Here is a 21,149-nt window from a genome sequence, read left to right on the forward strand (position 1 = left end):
ATGAAGAGGCCAGCAGTGGGGCGGCATCCTCCAGTGAAGACGATGACGTGCACCAGACAAAGCGGGAGCGCAGGAAGTTCCAACAGAAGTCCAAGGGCCAACCGGAATGTGCTGGCTGCGGAGGCAACCATTCCCGTGCCAAGTGTCGATTCAGAGACGCCATCTGTAGGAAGTGTTCCAGAAGGGGCCACATCGCTAAGGTCTGCCGATCGGCTCCGTCTGACACCCCCCCTTCATCGACTCGCAAGTCCAAGTCTTCACTCCAGTCTGCCAAGGAAAGTTGTTTCGCTCTCACCAACTGCCGCTGCCCGTCTGGAACCACGATTGGCCAAACCGACTCGCCTACGCGACGCAAGCTGAACGTCACGGTGCTCATTGAAGGAGCTCCATGTGACATGGAGATCGACACCGGGTCTGCCCTGTCCATCGTGTCATGGAGCACCATCAAAAGACTGGTACCCAGAGTGTCCAAAAGGCAACTCGACTCTCACCGCGTACACCTGAGAGACTACCAGGGAAACGACATTCCCGTGGTAGGCGTTGGCCGGTTCCGGATTGCCTTCAAGGATTTTTCGGGCCTGCTCCGGTTGGTGGTGGTCGAAGGTCAGCGGCCAAGCCTCCTAGGGCTAGACTGGTTTGATGCCCTCGGCCTGGAAGTCATCGGCATCAACTGCATCTCTAACGCAGAGACTGAGGGTCTGGTCAAAGACTTTGCCGAGGTTTTTGACGGCACCTTGGGCCAATATACAGGTACGCCCATCTCCTTTAGCCTTGATCCACAAGTCGCCCCCATCAAGCTAAAGCCACGCCGGGTTCCCTTTGTTCTCAAGGCTAAGGTGGACGAACAACTGGACAAACTGATCGCCCAAGGAGTTTTGGAGCCGGTTGACCACGCAAAGTGGGAAACCCCCATCGTCACGCCTGTCAAGCCAGATGGGTCGGTGAGAATCTGCGCTGACTACAAGTGCACGATCAACAAGGCACTTCAGCAGCACGCTTATCCGGTTCCTGTTGTCCAACACCTGCTGCATTCCCTGGGTGAGGGTAAGGTCTTCGCTAAGCTGGACCTTGCCCAAGCCTATCAACAACTGCCAGTCGATGATGCCACTGCTGAAGCCCAGACGATCGTCACCCACCGGGGGGCTTTCCGTTGCCGCCGGTTGCAGTTCGGGGTGAGTGTGGCTCCTGGCATCTTCCAAAGCCTTATGGAGCGTCTCCTGCAAGGGCTTCCGGGCGTGGTACCATATTTTGATGACGTCTTGGTGTCTGCAGACTCACACCAGCAGCTGTTCGAGCGCCTCCGTGCCGTGCTGACCAGGTTCCAGGAGGCCGGGCTCAAGGTAAAGAGGGAGAAGTGCCAGATCGCCGTTCCACAGGTAGAGTTCCTGGGCTATCTTATCGATGCCTCCGGTCTTCATCCAACCACATCCAAGATCCGCGCTATCCAGCAGGCCCCCACCCCAAAGAACAAAACGGAGTTGCAGGCATTCCTGGGGCTGCTGAACTTTTATAACATGTTCCTGCCCCACAAAGCCACAGTGGCTGAGCCTCTTCACCGACTCCTTAGCACTAAGACGCCTTGGGCCTGGGGTCATCGGGAGACGGCGGCCTTCAACGCGGTCAAGGCTCTCCTTTCTTCAGACAGTGTGCTGGTACAGTACAGTGAATCCAGGCCGCTGGTCCTTGCCTGCGACGCCTCACCTTTTGGCATCGGTGCTGTCCTTAGTCACCGTTTTCCAGATGGAAGAGAAGCACCGCTCGCCTACTTTTCCAGGACACTATCTCTGACGGAACGGAATTACAGCCAACTCGACAAGGAGGCATTGGCACTTGTGGCTGAAGTGAAGAGGTTCCATGAATACCTCTATGGCAGGACTTTTGACCTCATCACTGACCACAAGCCGCTCCTGGGCCTCCTCGCCGGTGATCGTCCAACTCCACCGGTCCTCTCACCACGCATGCTGCGATGGACTGTTTTCCTGGCTGCCTACCACTACCGGCTCATCCACCTCTCTTTCCAAGTTTGTCTTTCACAACAAGGCTTAATGCTTGGATATATTCAACACTGCTTTGCAAAACCAGTATTAAAAATATTTGTTGTAGTTAGTGTGTATATAGCACAGTAACCAGAGAAAGAAAGGCTCCTGAGGAATAATTGTATGTAGCCTGAAGCCCACCTAAAAGACACTCCAGATTATTCGTATTGGGAGTCGATTCACATGAAATAAATTGCTATGCAGAGCCTCTGCTGTATTTTTTTTAAAAACCTTGGATTGTATCTAACTGTTGCATTTCGTAACAGTATGTAAATATATCCCAAGGCCCTTTTTGCATCAGGTGATGGTGATGATGGCAATAATTATTAATAATAATGGAATATAGTAGTCTCGGGAAGCTTTCTCGTGGCAACCCCATTGCGGACATCAGTCCTAACTTAAGTGCTGGATCTAGGCCTATACAGTTTGGCCCACCAGCCTGATCCTTTTCTGCACCCCTAGTCAGGGCCGGATTTAGGTTTGATGAGGCCCTAAGCTACTGAAGGTAATGGGGCGCTTTATATGTCCAGCTGTCCTTTGTCAACAACAAATTGCTGTTTTTTGTGTTCAATATATGATATATAGTAATTTATGGACCTAAACCATGTTGCTGTATGTAGGTTTTATTTTATTTGTTTTTTTATCTTATATTTTGGAAATGTACATCCAGTTGGTTTTTTCCTTTAATTTTTTTGGGGGCCCCCAAGAGAGTGGGGCCCTAAGCTATAGCTTATTTAGCTTATACATAAATCTGGCACTGTCCCTAGTCTATGACCTGACCGGTTAGACATATTGGTGACTGCAGCAGACTGCAAGCATGGACTTCCAAGAATGAATGCTCTCTGAAAGAACACAATAATGCTGGAGATTTCAAGACTTTCAGCATTCACTTAAATCTGGGTATGTGGAAGAGCAATAGAGCAAAGGAAACCTCTGGGTCTTAGCTTATACTTCTTGATGAGCAAACAACTGAGATTCATTTTTAGGTCTCACATTATCCTTTAACATTGCATCTTCACACTGTTGTAATCTGCTCCGGAACCTCATGGTGAAGGACAGATAAGAAAACGTAATAATAATAATAATAATAAATAATAATAATAATAATAATAATAATAATAAAGAACAATAAATTCCCCAAAGTGGTAAATGGAGAAAAGGCATGTGAAGCCCTTGGCCATCCCCAAGAGTTAAAGCCTTTGTTTTGTTGAATTCAGACTTTATCACCAGACCCTGCATATGATGGTGGCAGACATTTCATGCTGCCTGAGTTTACTGCCCCAGGGCTGCCATATCTGCAGAAAGTTTTACTTTCCATCATGTCCTCCAGATGCCTTTAAGCTCAGCCACTTAATGTGAGAGCTGCTGATTTATTTATAGCTGGCATCTTAATCACACTTGGATATTTTTAAAACGTCCTGCCTGGTGATACTGGAGCTGCTTTCATTAACTCTATTTCCATCAAAGCCCTATTGCGTGATGTACGGACCAGTGAGGTAGATCAGCCAATCTAGCAGCAGCTTTTCTTTTGAGCTAATATAATAATAATAATAAAGTAAACAAACAAAAACGCTATTGGGTGAGAGTAGAGCACAAGGACCAAGTTTTCAAAAAAGGCACGCTCCTTAAGGACAGTTTCTGGGTTAACAACAATGTGCACTTTGGTTGCAGGACTCATGGTGGATGAGTTCATAGTAACCCAAATATACATTAACCTCCCAAAAAAGCCCCTTTTGACGGTTGATGGCCCTCCTGAATAACTGGGAATGGGCCCTTCTGAGGAGAGGACATAACTGCTTTTTTGCATTGGGTTTGGATCTTAAAGTACTGTAAGTCCTCTGTGCCCAATCACAATTATTAATATTTACTAAATTTGTATACCACTTTTTATCCAGGGCAGTTCACAGCACATTGTTCAGGGCAGAGCCAGCTCTAGATCTGAAGGGGCCCTGGGCAACATGTCCTTTTGTGGAGGGGCTTCACCTGTCTGTCCATGGGCTGTGGTGGGCTCATTTGACTGTGGTTGCAGTGCTCCAAGCAGTGGTGGGTAGCTGGGTCTAGCCGCCCTGTTAACTTCTCACGACATCCGAGAGCAATGCTTGCTTAGGGGGCATTGTGGGGAAATTAAAAGGGTGGCCAGATCCAGCTGGCTGGTGCTGCTGATGGAGCCACGTCTCATACCCCACCCCAAGGGGCAGGCATCAGCTGGATCTGCCTGGTTTTAGGGCCCTGGTAGTTACCCAAGGGTGCCAGGTGAAAATGCCACCTCTGGTTTAAGAAGCCCCCTTATCTTTCAGAGAAGACAGAGGAGAAAATGGAAAACTTTTATTCCATCAATTTCTTAGGATCCAAGCCAGCATCTTTATAGCATTCTTTAATATAGCCCACATATATAGGACTTTGTGGGGAAATGTCAAGGGGAGCAGTTTTTCCTCAAGAAACCTCCTGAGACTCTCTAGTGCCAACCACTTCAGCTAAAAGTGCTAAAAGACTGAGATGGCTTTAAGCACTTTAAAGGGGTGCTAGTTTTCAGATATCTCTGGATGGGAGAAGAGGTGCGATTTCAGGAAAGGAAAGGTTTGTCAAGGTCCAAGGCCCACTCAGTCAAGGTTAAGCTGCAAGAAACCAGAGTATTTTAAGAACATTTCCTGCATTTCCCCCTTATTTACACTGCATCATAAAAGCAGTAACTCTGCTAGCCCAAAACATTTGATCTCCCCCTATTATCCTTCAAGGCAAAGAAATTAATGTGCTTAACACGCACAGTTTATATATAATCCCATGTATCTAGTGAGTGTCTCTTTAAGAGAGATGCCTAGTCAGTAATAGAAACTCCTTTCTCTGGGTGTGGTTCCCTCCATAGCTTATAGCTGGGCCCTAAGGCTAACCTATATAGTAAGTCCCAGCTGCTCTGCCTAGTTGTTGATTTGTTGTTCACAAATAAAAACAGCTCTTGAGGTTTTCCTGACTTCTGCTGCTTTCTGGCTCTAGGGCAGACCCAGAGCAAGGTTTCCAAACACAGTGAGTACCCTTCCCAGACCCACAAGGTATTACAGTGTAGTAATATAGTGCTCATTGCTGGTCGGGTTAGCCAGAGGAATAGGTATTCCAGTAATCACATGGATGAAGCAATTGTACAAATAACTCTCATTGCAAAGTTCCCTTTTAAGAACATAGTTTAATTATGTAAGCTTGAGTAGCCTTAGGCTTGTAAGGAATGTATATCTATAATTCTTACCAGGTGGTGTCTAGCCTAAACAGATACCTTTAAGAAATAGGCAGAAAAAAGGGTCAGCAGAACATAATACAGTGTTAGAGCCAGAGATGACAACATCACAAATTAGGTTTTTCTTTGTCCCATTCTTGTGAAAGGTTTCTGCTCTTTGGGGTTCACCAATACAGTTGCTTTCCAGAACCTGAGAGCATAACTAAGGACACTGTATTTTTAAAGCACATTCAACACACATTACCGTATTTTGCGCCCCATAGGATGCTCCGGCCCATAGGACGCACCTAGTTTTTTGGGGGGGGGGAATAAAGAAAAAAAATTATCCCCCCCCCAGGTGCAGGGCTGGAAGAACCAGGTCCCGGGACGGCAGGCAGCTCTGCGCCGCCATTGGGAGCGGGGCGGGACTTAGCGCCCCACTCCCAATGGCCGCGCAGAGCTGTGCTGAGCCGGGGACTGCAGGCAGCTCTGCGCAACCCTCGGAGCCGGTCTCCCGAGGGTTTGCGCAGAGCTTCCTGAAGCGTGGAGAACGAGAGGGGTCGGTGCGCACCGACCCCTCTCGCTCTCCAGGCTTCAGCGAAAGCCTGCATTCGCCCCATAGGACGCACACACATTTCCCCTTCATTTTTGGAGGGGAAAAAGTGTGTCCTATAGGGCGAAAAATACGGTAAATGTATAGTGTGTATGTGCCTTGAGGCTATTGTAGAAATGTCCTGAGGAATGGTAATTGCTTTCCTCCACCCATTCTGGGGCAGACTTGAGATTTCTTTCCATCTTAGAATAATAGAATTATAGAACTGTAGAGTTGGAAGGGACCCCAAGGGTCATGTAGTCCAGCCCCCCTGCAATGCAGATGAGATGGGGTGAGTGAACCTCAAAGCCCACTCTTCCACGATGTTGTAGAGGCTTCTAGGGCACACTCACAAAGTTCTACCAACATAGTAGGCACCCCTTGAGTTATGCTTCCCCAAGCACCTTCCTATTCTACCTGTATGGCCATGCTAGCTCTGCTCAGAAAATCTTCCCTCCAGCCTTTTACCAACATCAAGTTAGGTTGTGCTGCCCTCTGCAGCTTGAGTGGGTCAAGGAGGCCCAGAAGATGCTGTGTAAATCAACTTTATCAAGTCAAGCTCTAGGTGCAAATCTTTGAGATGGGGCAAGAGGGCAAATAAACTGCACAGCGGCACCCATGGCTTCTGGTGCTGCCTGTTCTGGAATTGGGCCATTATTAGCTTTGGTTTCTCTTGGTGCAGTCAAACAATGGCATTTGATTCTATGTGTTACGCAGATCTATGTTGATAACTCTACGTGCTATATGAATATATTGGCTCATAGGGCAAGTCTGCTAATTGGTCTGTGATTGTTATTTTTGCAGGTGGGGTGAATCTAAGCACACGTCCCTTGAATGCACCATTTGTGTATTGCCAAGTTATTGAATTTGGATGGACTGAAGCAACTGGTGTCAAAACAAGCTAAGCTCTCTGAGCAGTTCTTGGTATTTGCTTAGGCAATTAAAAGGGGAAATGCCCCCCCCCCTCAAAATCACCCTTCTGCTAGCAAGAATGATCATAGCAGATTCCAGGACTCTTCAGCCTTGACCCATGCTTGGAGAGATTGTTCCTGATGTTACTGTGTGGATTTGTAATCATCAGTGTGTATGAGAGCTTTTATAATATGTTGCAATTCTGTGATAGCAGAGTCAAGGAGTCGGGCGTAAGTGATAACACTGCAGACAGCGCTGTAGATTGGAGCCATGCAGATGGGATTCTCCCCTCTAGTCGAGTGCAATAGATGGAATGCGTTGGCTTTGGATGTGGGAAACTCAGGTTGAGATTCCTGTTTTATCCATGAAGCTCAAGTCACTGTTGTCAGGGTTAAGATGAGATAAATCCATGCTATTGTCCTGAGCTTTTAAGAAGATAGCTATGATACAAAAGTGATTTTAAAAGTCTTCAGTTACTTTTCCCACGCCATCTGTCTCTTTCGGGTACTTTTAAACTAACTGTCAATGTTGTGAATCACACACAATAATTGTTTATAAGATATTTGGCTATATTGCCTTTCTTAAATAACCAAGAACACACTGCACAGTTTGTTTATTTTTATTCATTTACAAAAAAATATGTGCATTCTGCAGTTTCATTAAAAAAAAATCAAAGCAACAATTTACAACAATTATAATACAATTAAGAACCACACAAAAATGAAAACAGACGAGCACTTAGCTATTCTGGACATTTTTTTCTTAATTGTCTGCATGATTGTCTTCATGTTTTGGCATTAACTGAAACACAAACAGAGCAGTTGTAGTTCACCTTGTTCTGTTTAGAACATCTTAACTCTGTCCAAGATGGTGCTTCTTATCTTTCCTCCCAAACCTTCCTCCTCAAGTTTTTATGAGACGGGTTATTAAACAGGCAAAATAGCCAGAAAGGGAAGGCTTGTATCTCTTAACACCCTGTTCCTTTGCTCAGACTGACACCCCCTGAGGCTGCTTTGATTGTCATCATTGTGGGAATGTTGTGCACAATTGTATGATACGTCTAATTTGGGTCTCTGCTGAATGAATGAGCATACTGGGTCTGATCCAGGAGCTTTTCCGCATTAGTCCTTTCTCCCAGCAGTGAGACCGTTCATTCACTCATTTATTCCTAAAGTGACCTTTATCTAAATGAGTTATATTCCTAGTTTCCTACACTTACACCCAGTGTAGGATCAAAGTTGTTTTTATTGCTATTCTTAGTGACTTGTTGATCTTCCAGCAAAAGTGCAGTGCAAGCTTTGAGGTCTGAACTATCTCATTTAGTTTGGAGGAATTTGTTACACATTCGATGGTGACCTCTCTGTTACCTGCCTCCGTTACCACACCTACCTGTTCTAAAACCATATTGTGGAGTTCCTCAGTTGGAAACTTTACTAATTCCTGCTGCATTTCTCAAACAAAATGGGGTGCCCTTTAAGCCCACATTTCACTGATAGCATAGGAAGTATGTCTTGGTAGATTCAAAAAACCCCAACGGCCCACAGCTGTGTGGAGATGGGTTTATTATGTGTGTCTTATGGAACAGGCACACACTTTCCTTGCAGACAGCTGATCACATCAGAAAAACCATGTAATAGGCTGTACCAGTATTGCCTACAAGCTTTTACAAATTGCATTAATGCCATGGCTTGAACCGATGGAAAAGCTCCCACCATGCTAGGGTAACACTTAAAAGGGGATTTGAGGTGGAATTGTCCAGGAAGTTGTCCACTTTGTCTGATTTTGCTTTTTAAATGGAAGCTGAATGGGTAAATGGTGTAAAGACTTGTCAATTTCGCCTACATGGTCTCGGTGTTATGGTACAAGAGTAGGTGCTTTACTTAATACATAACTACTTTGCTTCAGCACCAACTCCTCACTATATATTTGGTCCTCTCGACATGTCACTGTTCTGTAGCAAGATGAGAGCTTCAGCAGGAAGGCTAGTTCTGTCCACTGGAAAATCAGAGCATTCAGAAATATATTGAAGAACTCAGCCACGCTAGTTAAAAAAAAAAAAGGGGCATTTAAAATGTGTTATAACACTGTGACACAAGATGGCGCTGTAGTGTTCGATCCTTCAGCAATGTGATTTCCCATTACAGTGGTACCTCACAAGACGAAAAACACGCAAGATGAAAGAGTTTTTGGTTTTTTGAGTTGCTTCGCAAGACGAATTTCCCTATGGGCTTGCTTCGCAAGATGAAAACGTCTTGCAAGTTTGTTTCCTTTTTCTTAAAACCGTTAATACCCAGGGAAACCGTGCTTCGCAAGACAAAAAATTCACAAGATGAAAAAACTCGCAGAACGAATTAATTTCGTCTTGCGAGGCACCACTGTATGAGCTTTACAACGTGTTTTCCCAAAACTTTTTTTGATGTGTCGAGATCCAGCCGAAGTCCATAAGTCTCTTGAAATGGTCTGATAATGGGGTTGGTCATCCACTGATTCATGGACCAGTTTACTTGTGGAATCGCCTTGCCCCATATGTGCCCAATCAACTGCTTCAATTTGCAGAAGTGGTCACATACTTCTTGTTCCACACAGTGGTGTAGCGTGGGGGGTGCAGGGGGGGCCGGTGGCACCGGGCACAACATCTGGGGGTTAGGGTTAGGGGGCGCAAATCCACAGGTTAGGGGGGGCAAATTACTTGCCTTGCCCCGGGTGCTGACAACCCACGCTACGCCACTGGTTCCACAGTTTAAGAAATTGATTTTTTTAGGTTGGCAGCACCCACACTTTGAAACTCCTGACAATTGACATTAGACAGGTGCATTCACTGTATTTTTTCAGTGTCTGCTGAAAACATTTTTGTTTAGTCAGTCCTATCTAGATGTTGCTTTGTTTTAATCTTTTACTGCTAGTTTTAATTAATTTTAAATGTTTTAGTTTTTTAACTGTTTTTAAAATAATTTTAATATCTCTTGAAAACAGCTAAGAAGTTTTATCAAGTGGTATATAATTTATTGTTCAATTAATCAATTGAAAGTTCTTCACCTGAATTGACTGAATAATTCAAACAAAGTGGCGCATTATGAAAGGTAGAAAGTACAAGATGATTTAGACTGTAATGAATTAAAAGCTAATCTCTTAATTGTGAGAAGGGAGCATCCATGTTTAGAGTTCAGCCATATTTCATTATTTTAAATATGCATGTCCCAAGAAACACAGTGTTTTGGTGACCAGCTAAGCTTATCACGCCAAAATGATAAGTGTCACCTTTTGGTATTTGACCTAACCACGCTTCAGAAACAGCTGTGCAGAAAAGCCTCCAGAGCAGAGCCTAGTTGTTGAGGCATCAGGGACAGAGAACCTGTGGCCCTTGGGGTGTGGCTGCACTTCCATTAGCCACAGCCCATGGTCAGGGATGATGTCGCTTTAGTTCACCAACATCTGAAAGTCCACAGGTTGGAAGCAAGGTTGCTGAACAAAGCTGAAGCTTGCCTTACACAGCTCAGGAAACTTCTCAAACAGAATCAGCTAAAACCTAGGCAGACTCCTTCTACCTACTCTTAGAATAGTCATTTATGCGTTGCCCCAAAAGAGGAAATACATCCTGAAAAAGAGGACGAAGGAGGACACAGATTTGCATACCAGTTGCAAATGCTGCTTTCTACAACAGTGGGGAAGATGGTGATCAGGTGACCTGTGTGTCTTGCTCTGTCAGCTAACCAGATGTTAACTGTTGCCGAACAGTTTTGAGGTCTCTGCTCTGCCCTCATAGGATTCTGTATCATTCAATCCAGAGCATTTGCATCCAGCAGGCCTTCAAGGAGAGAATGCCTTCAAATACAGAACGGTACAGACTGCATAAAGGCCCTTTGCTTACTTTTAGCACAGAGGTTGGGAACCTGAGGCCTTTGGGGGCTGAATGCAGGCTTCTCTGCACATCTCTTGGGACTCTGCCCAGGCCATGCCCATAGGTCATACCTCTCTCTGTGCCTTCCTCACATGCTTTTGCATAGCTGGAATGTATCCTTGAACTGTGATGATACCCAGATGGAGTGATGTGTGTCTGGTCATCCCCACCATTGGTATGCAGCTGCGCCAGAAGGTGACCTAAAATGGAATGTAGCCCTCAGGCTGCAAAGAGTTCCCTACCCCACCCCGGCTGTCATGGAGGCTTCCTAAGCTTGGTCAGACAAGCTTAGGCATTATGCCACTCCCTTCCTCTTTGGGTGTGGGTGTTTTTCCTTGTGGCTCTAGCCCAGAGACTGTAGTGCCTTAAATTCTGTGGGTTTTTCTGTACCTGTGTCTTGAGCTGGGGATGGAGAAGAAATTGTCTGTGAGGGTTTTGGTTGGTTGGATGGTTGGTTGGTTGGTTGGTTGGAAGTTGCTTTGGGGTGCCCTGGGCAAGATAAAGCGACTAACAAATTTAAATAGATAGATAGATAAGGAACTGGAAACAGGATTACACAGGATCTCTGATTTCATAAGTTCCCCAGTAGAGAAACAGGCATTGTTTCTCACTTTCATGGGGAAAGTGTGGAGCGGAATGTCCCGCTTCGAAGCAAATCACACCAGAAAAGGCAGCACAAGTTTAATGTGCCATGTTGTGAAGTCCTTACCCTCCTAAAGGTGGGGGAACACACAGCAAAGCCCTTCTGAAGTTTGGCTACCACCCAGCCAATGATGCAAGAATGCTTTAGTACCAGATGGAAAAACAAAACACACAGGTCAAACTACAGTAGAATGTTTAACTTTCCATCCTAACTGGTCCTGCCCTCTGGTGAGGGTTATCAGTTTTATTTTATTATTTTTAATGGGTGATTTAACATCCTAATTGTGGGACTTGGCTCACGTTCCACTCAAATGTTTTAGCAAAGTCTGATGTCAAGAAAAGAATTGTGTTTTGGTGGTGGTGTTGTTTTTTAATGCGGGGTGGCAGGGAGGGGGGAATAATGATCTTCAGAGAGTCTGACCTCTTGGCACAACAGAGAGATTTATCAGAGGGGGCATGTGACTAGTTAAGACACACAACCCCAGCTTGAAGGAAACAGCTGCTCATTTATGCTTTAACACTTGGCAGCTGGACAAAGAAGGGAGATGTTTGTGTTGAATACCTCCGCAGAACGAAGTACAGTAAGTAATTTTCCTTGTTGTCGTTAGGCTGGGCGTGTGTTTGCATTTTTATAAAGCCAGGACCGCTTCCTACTTTCTCTTCAAGCGCCTTGCAAAATCCCCGTGCAGCTGAGATGCAGCTTGTCACCACTTCACTGATCCAGTTCCAAAAACAGCAGTCTTTTCCAGGACCCATTATTAGCAAGACTCTCCTTTGTGTTATAAAATGGGGACCTGCCTTGCTGTGTTTTGCTTTAAGGAGGAAAAGGTAAAGTTGAATAAAATAGTTGACGGTTTGGCTTGCCAGGTTCAGGAGAGGACAGAGGTGGTGTTGCAGTGATGGAGAAGCTGCTCCTGGGAAAGTTCTCCCTCCTGCAAAACAATTACAGGTGGAAAAACCTGTCTTAGTTTGGAAGGGTGTGTGTCCCCTGTTAATGGTCTGATGATTTTGTTTCCCTGTCACGTTACGAAGTGGGTCACAATGTAATGTCGTCTTTGTATTTCACTTTAGCTGTCCCACTGCTGTTTACAAAGGAATTCATTCAAAGCAGCAGTTTCGGGAGCTGTGGGGGGGGGGGGGAAGCAGTTGGAAGGGCACTGACTTTTGGTTAATAAAAATGAAATGAGCAGAAATGCCCTATTTCATCAACTGTGCTTGAGAGCACTTCAGGAAACATTTGTCATCTTTGCATAACTAGTATGCAGAGAAGGGAAAACTGGCTTGCAACAGCCACCAAGATTATTGCCATCTAATATTTGCTCATATTTTGGGTGGGAGTGTGATGTTACCATCATGCTCCTAGCGGGGGGCTGGCAGATAGCATGGGAGGGCGATTGCCTGTGTGCCCTGCTTGAGAACTTCCTGGAAATGAGCTACTGGTCACGTTCCTTTAATTGGTCTTATCTAAAGACTGTTCCCAAAGTACTAGCATCATAACAGTGTAAAAACCAGTGACTTTTCCATTCAGTTTGTTCCAAAATTACATTGAAGTGTTAAATGATTGGCAGAAAATTATAGACCTTTCGGTTCATTAATATAGTGTCAGGGTCATGGGAAGTGAAACCAGACAGTGATGAAACTGGGCCCTAAGTGTATATTCTTAGAGTCTGGTTCTGAATAGGGCAGATCTCCCTTCTACGATTTTAATGCGTGTGTTTTTTTACAGCTGTTCCAAATTTTGGAATGTTTATGTTGTATTAATTTAGCGTGAAGTGCCTTCGGAGGGTATATACTAGGCGTAGGGAACCTGTGGCCCTCCAGATGTTTATTGAGCTCCAGATCCCATCAGCCCAAACCTGCACTGCCAATGGTCAGGGATGATGGGACTTCAACACATCTGGAGGGCTGCAAGTTCCCCCACCCTGGTATGCGCCCTAAAAGACAGAATAGAAATCTGTGTAGTGGTATTAGTAGTAATACATAATAATCCCTTTCCCAGAACATTTTCACACTATGTTTTTTTCCCAGAAGTAACAAAAAATGGTAACAGACCTTTTGCACAATCTAGGCAAAGTTGCCCCAGATTATTGTAGGAGAACTCCATTTTCCTACCATTCAAACTGCAGTGTGGAGTTGCTGGGGAAATGGATCCTTCATCCAAGTGAAGGCTTGTCTCAAAAAGCGTTGTTGCCCATGAGAAAGGACAAAATGGCATTTTTTTTCCTTTCCTGCCCTGTACCACATACAGAATCTTTGCCTTCTGGCGGTTCCCTCACTGTAAGAAGCGAAGTAACAGGGAACCAGGCAGAGGGCCTTCTTGGTAGCGGTGCCCGCCCTGTGGAATGCCCTCCCATCAGATGTCAAAGAAATAAATAACTATCTGACTTTTAGAAGACATCTGAAGGCAGCCCTGTTTAGGGAAGCTTTTAATATTTGATGAATTATTGTATTTTAACATTTTGCTGGAAGCCGCCCAGAGTGGCTGGGGAAACCCAGCCAGATGGCGGGGTATAATAATAATAATAATAATAATAATAATAATAATCCCAGACTAAGCTGAATTGTACCTCAACACTGGTAGTGGAGCAGTGTTCTCTATCACACTTGAGGAAAATAGGCTAGCTAAGAAAGGGTAGGGTAGGGTGGGTGGCACAATGGCAGCTCTGCCCTCTAGCACCTCGCCAGCACCTGACACAAAAGGCAGCTGCCCTACTCTGTCTAACAGTAGGGCTGCCCCTGGAGAGCTCCCATTGCTGTCAGTAGTGTTGATTACATTATGAGGAACTATTGCCTGGTGCTCTGTTCCCTCCACATGTCTGCATCACTTGGAAAACATTTTTTTAAAGTTTTTTTTAAAAATAAAATAAAAAAGTTGCTGCTTAAACATGGGCTACGTTTTCCTTATTTTTAGCAGCTGAGTATTTCTCACCGTTCCATTGCAGTTGGAGTACCTATGTACCCTCCTAACAATCTGACGAACAGCAAAAATCTATTGCATACGAGCTGCAAACAAATGATTTTCACTAATTTATTGTAGTTGAGTGTTCTGGATTGAGACCTTGATGTGTGTGCTTGCGTGAACTATTCCTTTTGTTCCATTTCAATGAAAGTCTCCTCCCCTCCACACAGCTTCCAGTAGCCCAGATAGGAAAAATATATTTGCACACTTTGGGAAAATATATCATAGCAAACAACAGCTTTGGGGGGCAGTTTTCATTGGGGGAAGCATCAAGGAGGAAAGGGTCAATTCCCCTACCCTGTGCCACAGTCCCGAGCCAGATCAACCCATCCCACCAACAGCTGCTCTTTGTAAACTTTTGTGAGTGGAGATGTAGTCACATATTTCTTTTGTCATGTCTAGTTTAGCCCTCAGATCCTTTGAGCTGATGATGCTCAGGATTCAACCTGGGACCATCTACAACCAAACCATGCCCTCTGCCACTCTTCTGAGAATGGACATTCCTTAGTGGTAGAATATCTCCTTCATATGTAGAAGGTCCCAGGTTCAATCCCAAGCATTGCTAGGTAGGGTTGGGAGAGACCCTTGCCGTGAAACCCTGGAGAGCTGCTGCCAGTCAGTGTAACTGATACTCGGCTAGATGGGCCATTATAGGGTTGCCATATATCCTCTTTTTGCAGGACAAGTCCTCTTTTCCATGGGTATGTAAAATGAAAGTAGTCATAGGAGATCCATAGTTAAAAACTGGCAAATGTGTCCTCTTTTTTGCTCTTCAAAATATGGCAACCCTAGCACCAATAAAGATGACATTGTATACCATATTATATAAGGCAGCTTGCTACATTGAGCCGTCCTGCATCTTTAACTGTTGTGAAACAGAGGATCTGATTTTGTACAACATTTCTGACCCTAGCTTCCAAAGCAGCACTTAGCAAAGAATAAATGAAGAGAAAGGAGCCAGGCTTGGTTGATTTTTGCCCAAAACAGAGCCTTACATTTACATGTTCAGGGGGAGTGCTCTAACCACTAGCATCTCCTTCCCCTTTGCCAGTTACTAAGAGGTTAGATCTAAGATTGCAGTCCTTAGCAAGGGCATATTAAAATGTGTTATCTCCCCATCACTACTTATTTTTCTGTGGTTTTTGGCCTTTCCCTCTATTCAATGCTGTCTCTACAGTGTATGAGCTCCTCTGTGATTTGTACATGTTTTTGTTTTGTTTTTTTACCGAGCAAGTGGAATTCCATGAGAGAGGGAGAATGGACAACCCGTCAGCAGCAGCAGCAGGCCAGGAATGTGTGAAGTGGCAGCTCCCACTTAGGAGTTGCTAGAAACAACACATGGATTTTCCATTCAGCTGGAGGCTGATAATGTCTTTGCTGCAATTGGGGAGATGAATGGGCAGTAGAAAGAAAACACTCCTGAGCACCAGGAACAAAACACTATAGGCAGAGATCAAGACATAAAGCAAAATAACACAGTCCTGCTAGATTGCTGGAAAAGGTGCTGTGCAAAGTCGAGGCACTGAATATGTAGCAATGCAGGCCCCCGTCCCCAATAACTAAGCCCTGTCCCAAAGCCAGGAACAATCTTACAGGTGGAAATTCCTGGCTGTCCTTTTGGTACTCACAGCCTGTACTTTTATGTGTGTGAGACAGAACAACCTGAAGGTTGCCAACTTTTCTCCTGCCTGGGATCCCACAACTTTTAACAGCTGCTTAATGAGCAAAAATATAGCAGGCAAAGCCTCTCCTGTCTGTTACACTATCAGAAGTTTTGCTTACTCAATTTCTGGTTCTCCCATCACGCTGCTCTTAAAGTCACAGTCCTGCCAGGGTGGGGGAAGCTGGCAATCCTACCTGAATGGTATAGCTCAGGTGTGGGGAACCTCTGTCCCATGGACCTGTGGCCCTCAGGGTTCTCCTCAGGCCATGGCCACTCTCCCCAAGCCCCAGATGGGCATCTGCATGGACTCTTGGGGGAGGGCAAACTAAAACACTGAAAGGAGGAGCAGTCTAGTTTCTTGCAAATGAAATGAAATGAGAAGGATAGTGCCTGCACATTTTGCCTGATATGTCAGGTTCTACAAATGCTAGCAACTTACGCTCAAGAAAGAAAAGAGCTTTTTTAAAATACTAAGATTAAGATTCATTGGGGAAGGGTATCACTTTCCCTGGCCCTCCCCCTCCCCACAGCCACTGTGCTCCCCAGCCCCACTCTGCAAGTGCTTTTGCCCAACTGGAATATGTTCACGAACTGTAATAATGCCTCTTGCTTACCTAGATGGAGAGGGAGATTTGAAGCCATAATGGAGGCTACTCTCAAAAGGTACAAGTCATATCTGTTGCCACACTGACTTTTGGTCCTGTCCTTGCCTGTGATTGGCATCTGGAAAGTTGCCTACGAGAGAATACAGCCCTCAGTCTGAAAAAGGTTCCTCGCTCCTGGTGTAGATATATAAACAAGAAGAGCTGGTTCTGCTGAGAAGTTGCATTTCACTTCTTGTATGGGCATATTATTAATTATAATCATCATCATCATCATTAAAAAGATGAACTGAATCGTAAACGTTTAGCCCACATATAAAACTGCAGTCTGGTTTTCTCTCCTCCCCACCTTATTTCTTTTTCCAGTTTTCTGGTGAAGTGGTACAGATAATGCAACTGACAGACATCTAATGGAGCCTCGGTTGCCACTGCCGCTGCTGCCCTTCTCTGATGTGGTGGAAGTGTATTCGTTCTTTTAACAGTTAAAGGACGATGGGGTCCAATACACTCGGGAAAGCTGCAACATTGGATGAACTTTTAAGCACCTGCATTAAAATGTTTGGTATGAGTCTTCCTTTCCTCCCAAGTCCATCATAAGCTTTTGTGAACTCACTTTGTTGGATCTGACAAAATGGCCTTGAGTCCATGAAAGCTTATGCCATAAAAAAGGTGCCACAAGAGACCCTTGAATGGTCTAGTAAAAATGTACTTCATCCTAGTAGAGATTTTGGTCTCTTGAGTAGGTGGGTTTCCACTCCCCTAAAATAATGCTGCATGTGTGCTATTGCCACATGTATAATCATAATAATCTGGATGTGGTTATTGGGGGGGGGGGGGAGAAAAAAGATGGGAAATCCTGAGATGGACTATGAAGCTGAGCCTATGCAAAGTCAACTCATTGCCAAACAAGAAAAAGGGGGAAGAAATTAAGAAGATGCTGCTTGGGGCTGGATGTGAATGTGTTGAATGCTGCAAAGTCAGCTGAGTTTGTTTGTTTGTTTAAAGAAAAAAGTTAGGATAAGAAAATGTTGGTTTGGACAATGGATTGGAAGAGAGACGTTATAAAAAAATTATCAAGACTAATTGAGGGTTTGTAGAACTGTTATTATCTTGAGCCTTTCACACATTTCATTCTTCCTGCATAAAGGAAACTTCTGTGTATTGTTTGTAGTGTTTTCATTGTTGCATGTTTGCTGAGAGGGATAGTGGCATGATCAACTGCTGTGCTAAAAAGGATACTCTCACCTCAGTTGAAATGTTGCAGAACATGCTGTTTCTTACACAAATATTACCACTGTGTAGGGAAAGTGTAATGTGTGAAGCAACCTTCAAGACATGAAGGCACAAATTGCTCCCGAGGTTAAAATCGTGTCACCTTGGAAAAACAACTGGTGTACACACATCCTTATACTGATATCATGGGTGAGTTATTCTTTCTTTATAAATGTGCTCATCTCACTGCTAATGATAGTAAGCTATATTTTTTTTACCTTTGCTAATATCACTTTAGAAAGTGTGTGTGTATGAGAGAGATGTCCAGTTGACTTTTTAATGTGCCTATTTTTACATGGTACCATTCATTAATGCATGTTATCCATTTTGGAATGTTATATATCTGTTTTTGCAGATCACAGAGGGCAACTGAGCAACAGTCATCTGCCACGAACCTTCCTTTTAATGCACCGATGGTATCTACCATCCACAGAACTGGCAGGAAAACTTCTCTCCCTATATCCTTTTGGATACTCTATTTATTGAATAGTAGTTACTTGTATGATTTCAGTGTAGATAGCTTTTTAGCAATGAACTTGAATAATCTTGGATTTTCTCCTTTGACTTCAAACTGGTCATCATTGGAAGGAATGGTGTATACACCATTGTATACATTCTATACATTATAGCAGTGTTTCCCAACCTTTTTGGGGCAAAGGCACACTTGTTTCATGAAAAAAATCTCGAGGCACACCACCATTACAGCCCCGTGACGTCAGCGCGCAGCGTCACGCCGGGAGGGACATGAATTGCTAGCAAATTACATAATCACCTCCTTGAGGGCTGGCTCATCTTCTCCGAAGGCAGAACCCCATTAATTAACAGCACAGACTCACACCATAGCCAAGACGAGGGGGGAAAACCTCAGTCATGCACAGTCATGCACATGTGGGGGCTAAATGAGGACGAAGACCGGGCAGAGAGCAGGGTTCAAATCACCCCACCTGGCCAGGACAATTCCTGGGTGCTCCCTTGGGCCACTCGCCTGACCCACCTCGCAGGGCTGTTGTTGCGAGGATAACACGGGGAGAAGCACGCGCCCCCCTGGGAGCTCCTTGGAGGAGAAAGCGGGCGATGAATGCAATGCACGAAATATATGAGAGGCGACCAGGTTTTGCAGGTGAGGGGCCCCCGCCAGCCTCCGCTTCCAACACCCGGCGCAACGACGACGAAGTTTCCCCCCGGGCTCGGCTCGGGGAGCAGCGCTGCTCCCCCCCGGCTCCCCTTCGCCCTCCCGGCTCTCTCTGCCGCCCACTGGGGACCCCCCTCACCTGCCAAGTCCGGAGCGCCAGTGGAAGTTGCATACATGCATGCAGGGTGCCGCGTTGCCATTGCATTGCACTGCACTCCATGCAACGCCTGCACGCATGCATTGCCTTGCACGCCCGCCAAGGGGTTTCCCCGCGGTCCGATGCGTCCCCTCCGGCGCGGATGCAGCATTGCAAAAATAAAAACCCCCCAACGCAGCCCTACCTGTGGGGCAGCCTCCGCCTCCACCGCTCCGCCTCCGTGGGGATCCCCGGGCTCCATCCTGCCGCCCGATCTCCGTGGGGGCGCAGGCAGGCTGCGCGGGGTCTGCGCAGAAGAGCCCCTGCCCGCCCGGCCGCCGCCGCTGCGCTCATTCCATGGCCGGGAGAAGAGCGCTTCAAACAAAACGCCCGGCCCGCCAGGCCACGCTGGGGAACGTAGTTCGCGCACCCCACGCGGGCGCGGAGCCCAAGGGCGAGGGGACTACGGATCCCGGCAGCCCCCGTGCCGGGGACGGAGGGGGAGAGGCCGGGTGCAGGGATGGAGGGACGGGTGGGCGAGCGAGTGAGTGAGTGGCAGCCGCCAAGCCTTGGCCGAGAGCCAGGAAGGGCCTCCCCGGAGGAGGAGGAGGAGGGAGGCGCAGAGCGGGAGGGAGGGAGGGAGGGAGGGAACCCCAGGGGTCATCTAGTGATGGCGCCCCAATCGAAAATTTGACTTTAAAAAAAAATCTTTCAAATTTTTTAATTTTTCCCGTGGCACACCAGGCAACATCTCGCGGCACACTAGTGTGCCGCGGAACAGTGGTTGGGAAACACTGCATTATAGAATGGCTATTTTGGAAAGACTTGCTGTATTGCTGGAGACTAATGGCCAGTGTTAGCAGTGGGTCAAATTAATTGGACATTTTCTTGGTGACTTTTTCATTATACTGTTTGGTTTATTTTATTTAAGATACTCCTGTCCACACTTCATCACAGTATGGCACCAGGACAGGGTATAATAAAAATATAATATACTTGCAAAACCAAGTACAGTGTTGAACATAGTGTTTATCATTTTATCAACTGCTTAATTGAACAAGAAAATGGAACCTTAGAAAGCCACTGAAACCAAAAGGCATGGCTTTTTCTTTAACTAAGCTACATATAGAGATGCTAGTGGGGGAAACTGCAGTGAGATTCGCTTAAAAATCTGCTACTTCATGAGGTAAATGCAATTTTGCTCCACTTGGAAGTTTATGTGTTTTCTGAATAATTAAACAAAACACTTTTTGTCATTTTTTGAAAACCTGCTTTTCCTCCCATGCCTTTGTGGTGCTTAATTCCAGTAGATACATTTTATTAGAACATCACATATTATTAAAATCGGAAGAACTTAGAGGAGAACAACTCAGAATTCTGCTGATTTTAATATGGATGTGCTCCCCCCCCCATTTGTGTACACCACCCCAAGATTCCTGTGCTAGGTGGTATAGAAATGTTTTGAGAGATTATAAATGTTTGCATGTCAGGGAAAGCTTTAATAGTTGGGGATCATCCCATCATTACACCAGTGTGTGATGGATGAACCCACACTCAAAGGACTGCTGCCACCAATGCAATTCAAGCCCCAAAGTTCTCTTCAACCGAGTTGTCAATTCATTTGATTTAAAGGAGGCTCATTTCCCAAAAGGTGGAGTAAGTTAGGCTTTTAGCACAAAGTTGCTCCATGGCTTGATATCTGAATAACTCTGCTGTCATGATTTCAGATACTGGATTTTGGAATTTCCTGCAGAATTCAACCTGGACCTTGGTTTGGTTCGTCTGACTGAGGAGTTTCAAGAACTAGCCAGCCACCTAGGTTACGAAGAGCACATCCATCTTATTGATATCTCTAGCATGTAAGAATTACCATCTGTGAGGACTGATTATTCAGCCAGGACTTGCTAGTAAGATTGAATATTGATATTGACAGCCGTGGCAAAACAGCAAAAAGGGTAAAGGAGGTGGGAGAGAACAATAATTAGGTAACTTGTCATCCCAGTACTGATCATTGCAACATTTTTAAAAATTCCTCCTCTTGTTCTTTGTGGTGTTATTTTTTTTATTAGAAAAAAACCCACTAGTTAAAATAAATATAAA

General features: G+C 45.3%; 1 protein-coding gene across 9 annotated transcripts in view; it reads left to right on the forward strand.

The window, feature by feature from the left end:
• Positions 1-21,149, forward strand: part of RASGRP3 (RAS guanyl releasing protein 3) — a 51,626-nt gene that overhangs the window by 5,691 nt on the left and 24,786 nt on the right. For 4 of the 9 annotated variants that reach the window (XM_083497087.1, XM_083497088.1, XM_083497089.1 and 1 more), the window contains 4 exons: positions 16,876-17,071; positions 18,137-18,239; positions 20,173-20,235; positions 20,777-20,908. In XM_083497087.1, the coding sequence (XP_083353213.1) occupies positions 17,002-17,071; positions 18,137-18,239; positions 20,173-20,235; positions 20,777-20,908 (368 nt within the window). In that variant the 5' untranslated portion in view covers positions 16,876-17,001. Of the gene's footprint in view, positions 1-4,943; positions 5,058-11,726; positions 11,867-11,945; positions 12,114-16,875; positions 17,072-17,825; positions 17,932-18,136; positions 18,240-20,172; positions 20,236-20,776; positions 20,909-21,149 lie in introns of those variants that run through there. The other 5 variants (XM_083497090.1, XM_083497092.1, XM_083497085.1 and 2 more) reach the window with 5 other exon arrangements.

The sequence above is a fragment of the Podarcis liolepis genome, assembly GCF_965112155.1.
Source record: "Podarcis liolepis genome assembly, chromosome: 3".
Classification (NCBI taxonomy): Eukaryota; Metazoa; Chordata; class Lepidosauria; order Squamata; family Lacertidae; genus Podarcis; species Podarcis liolepis.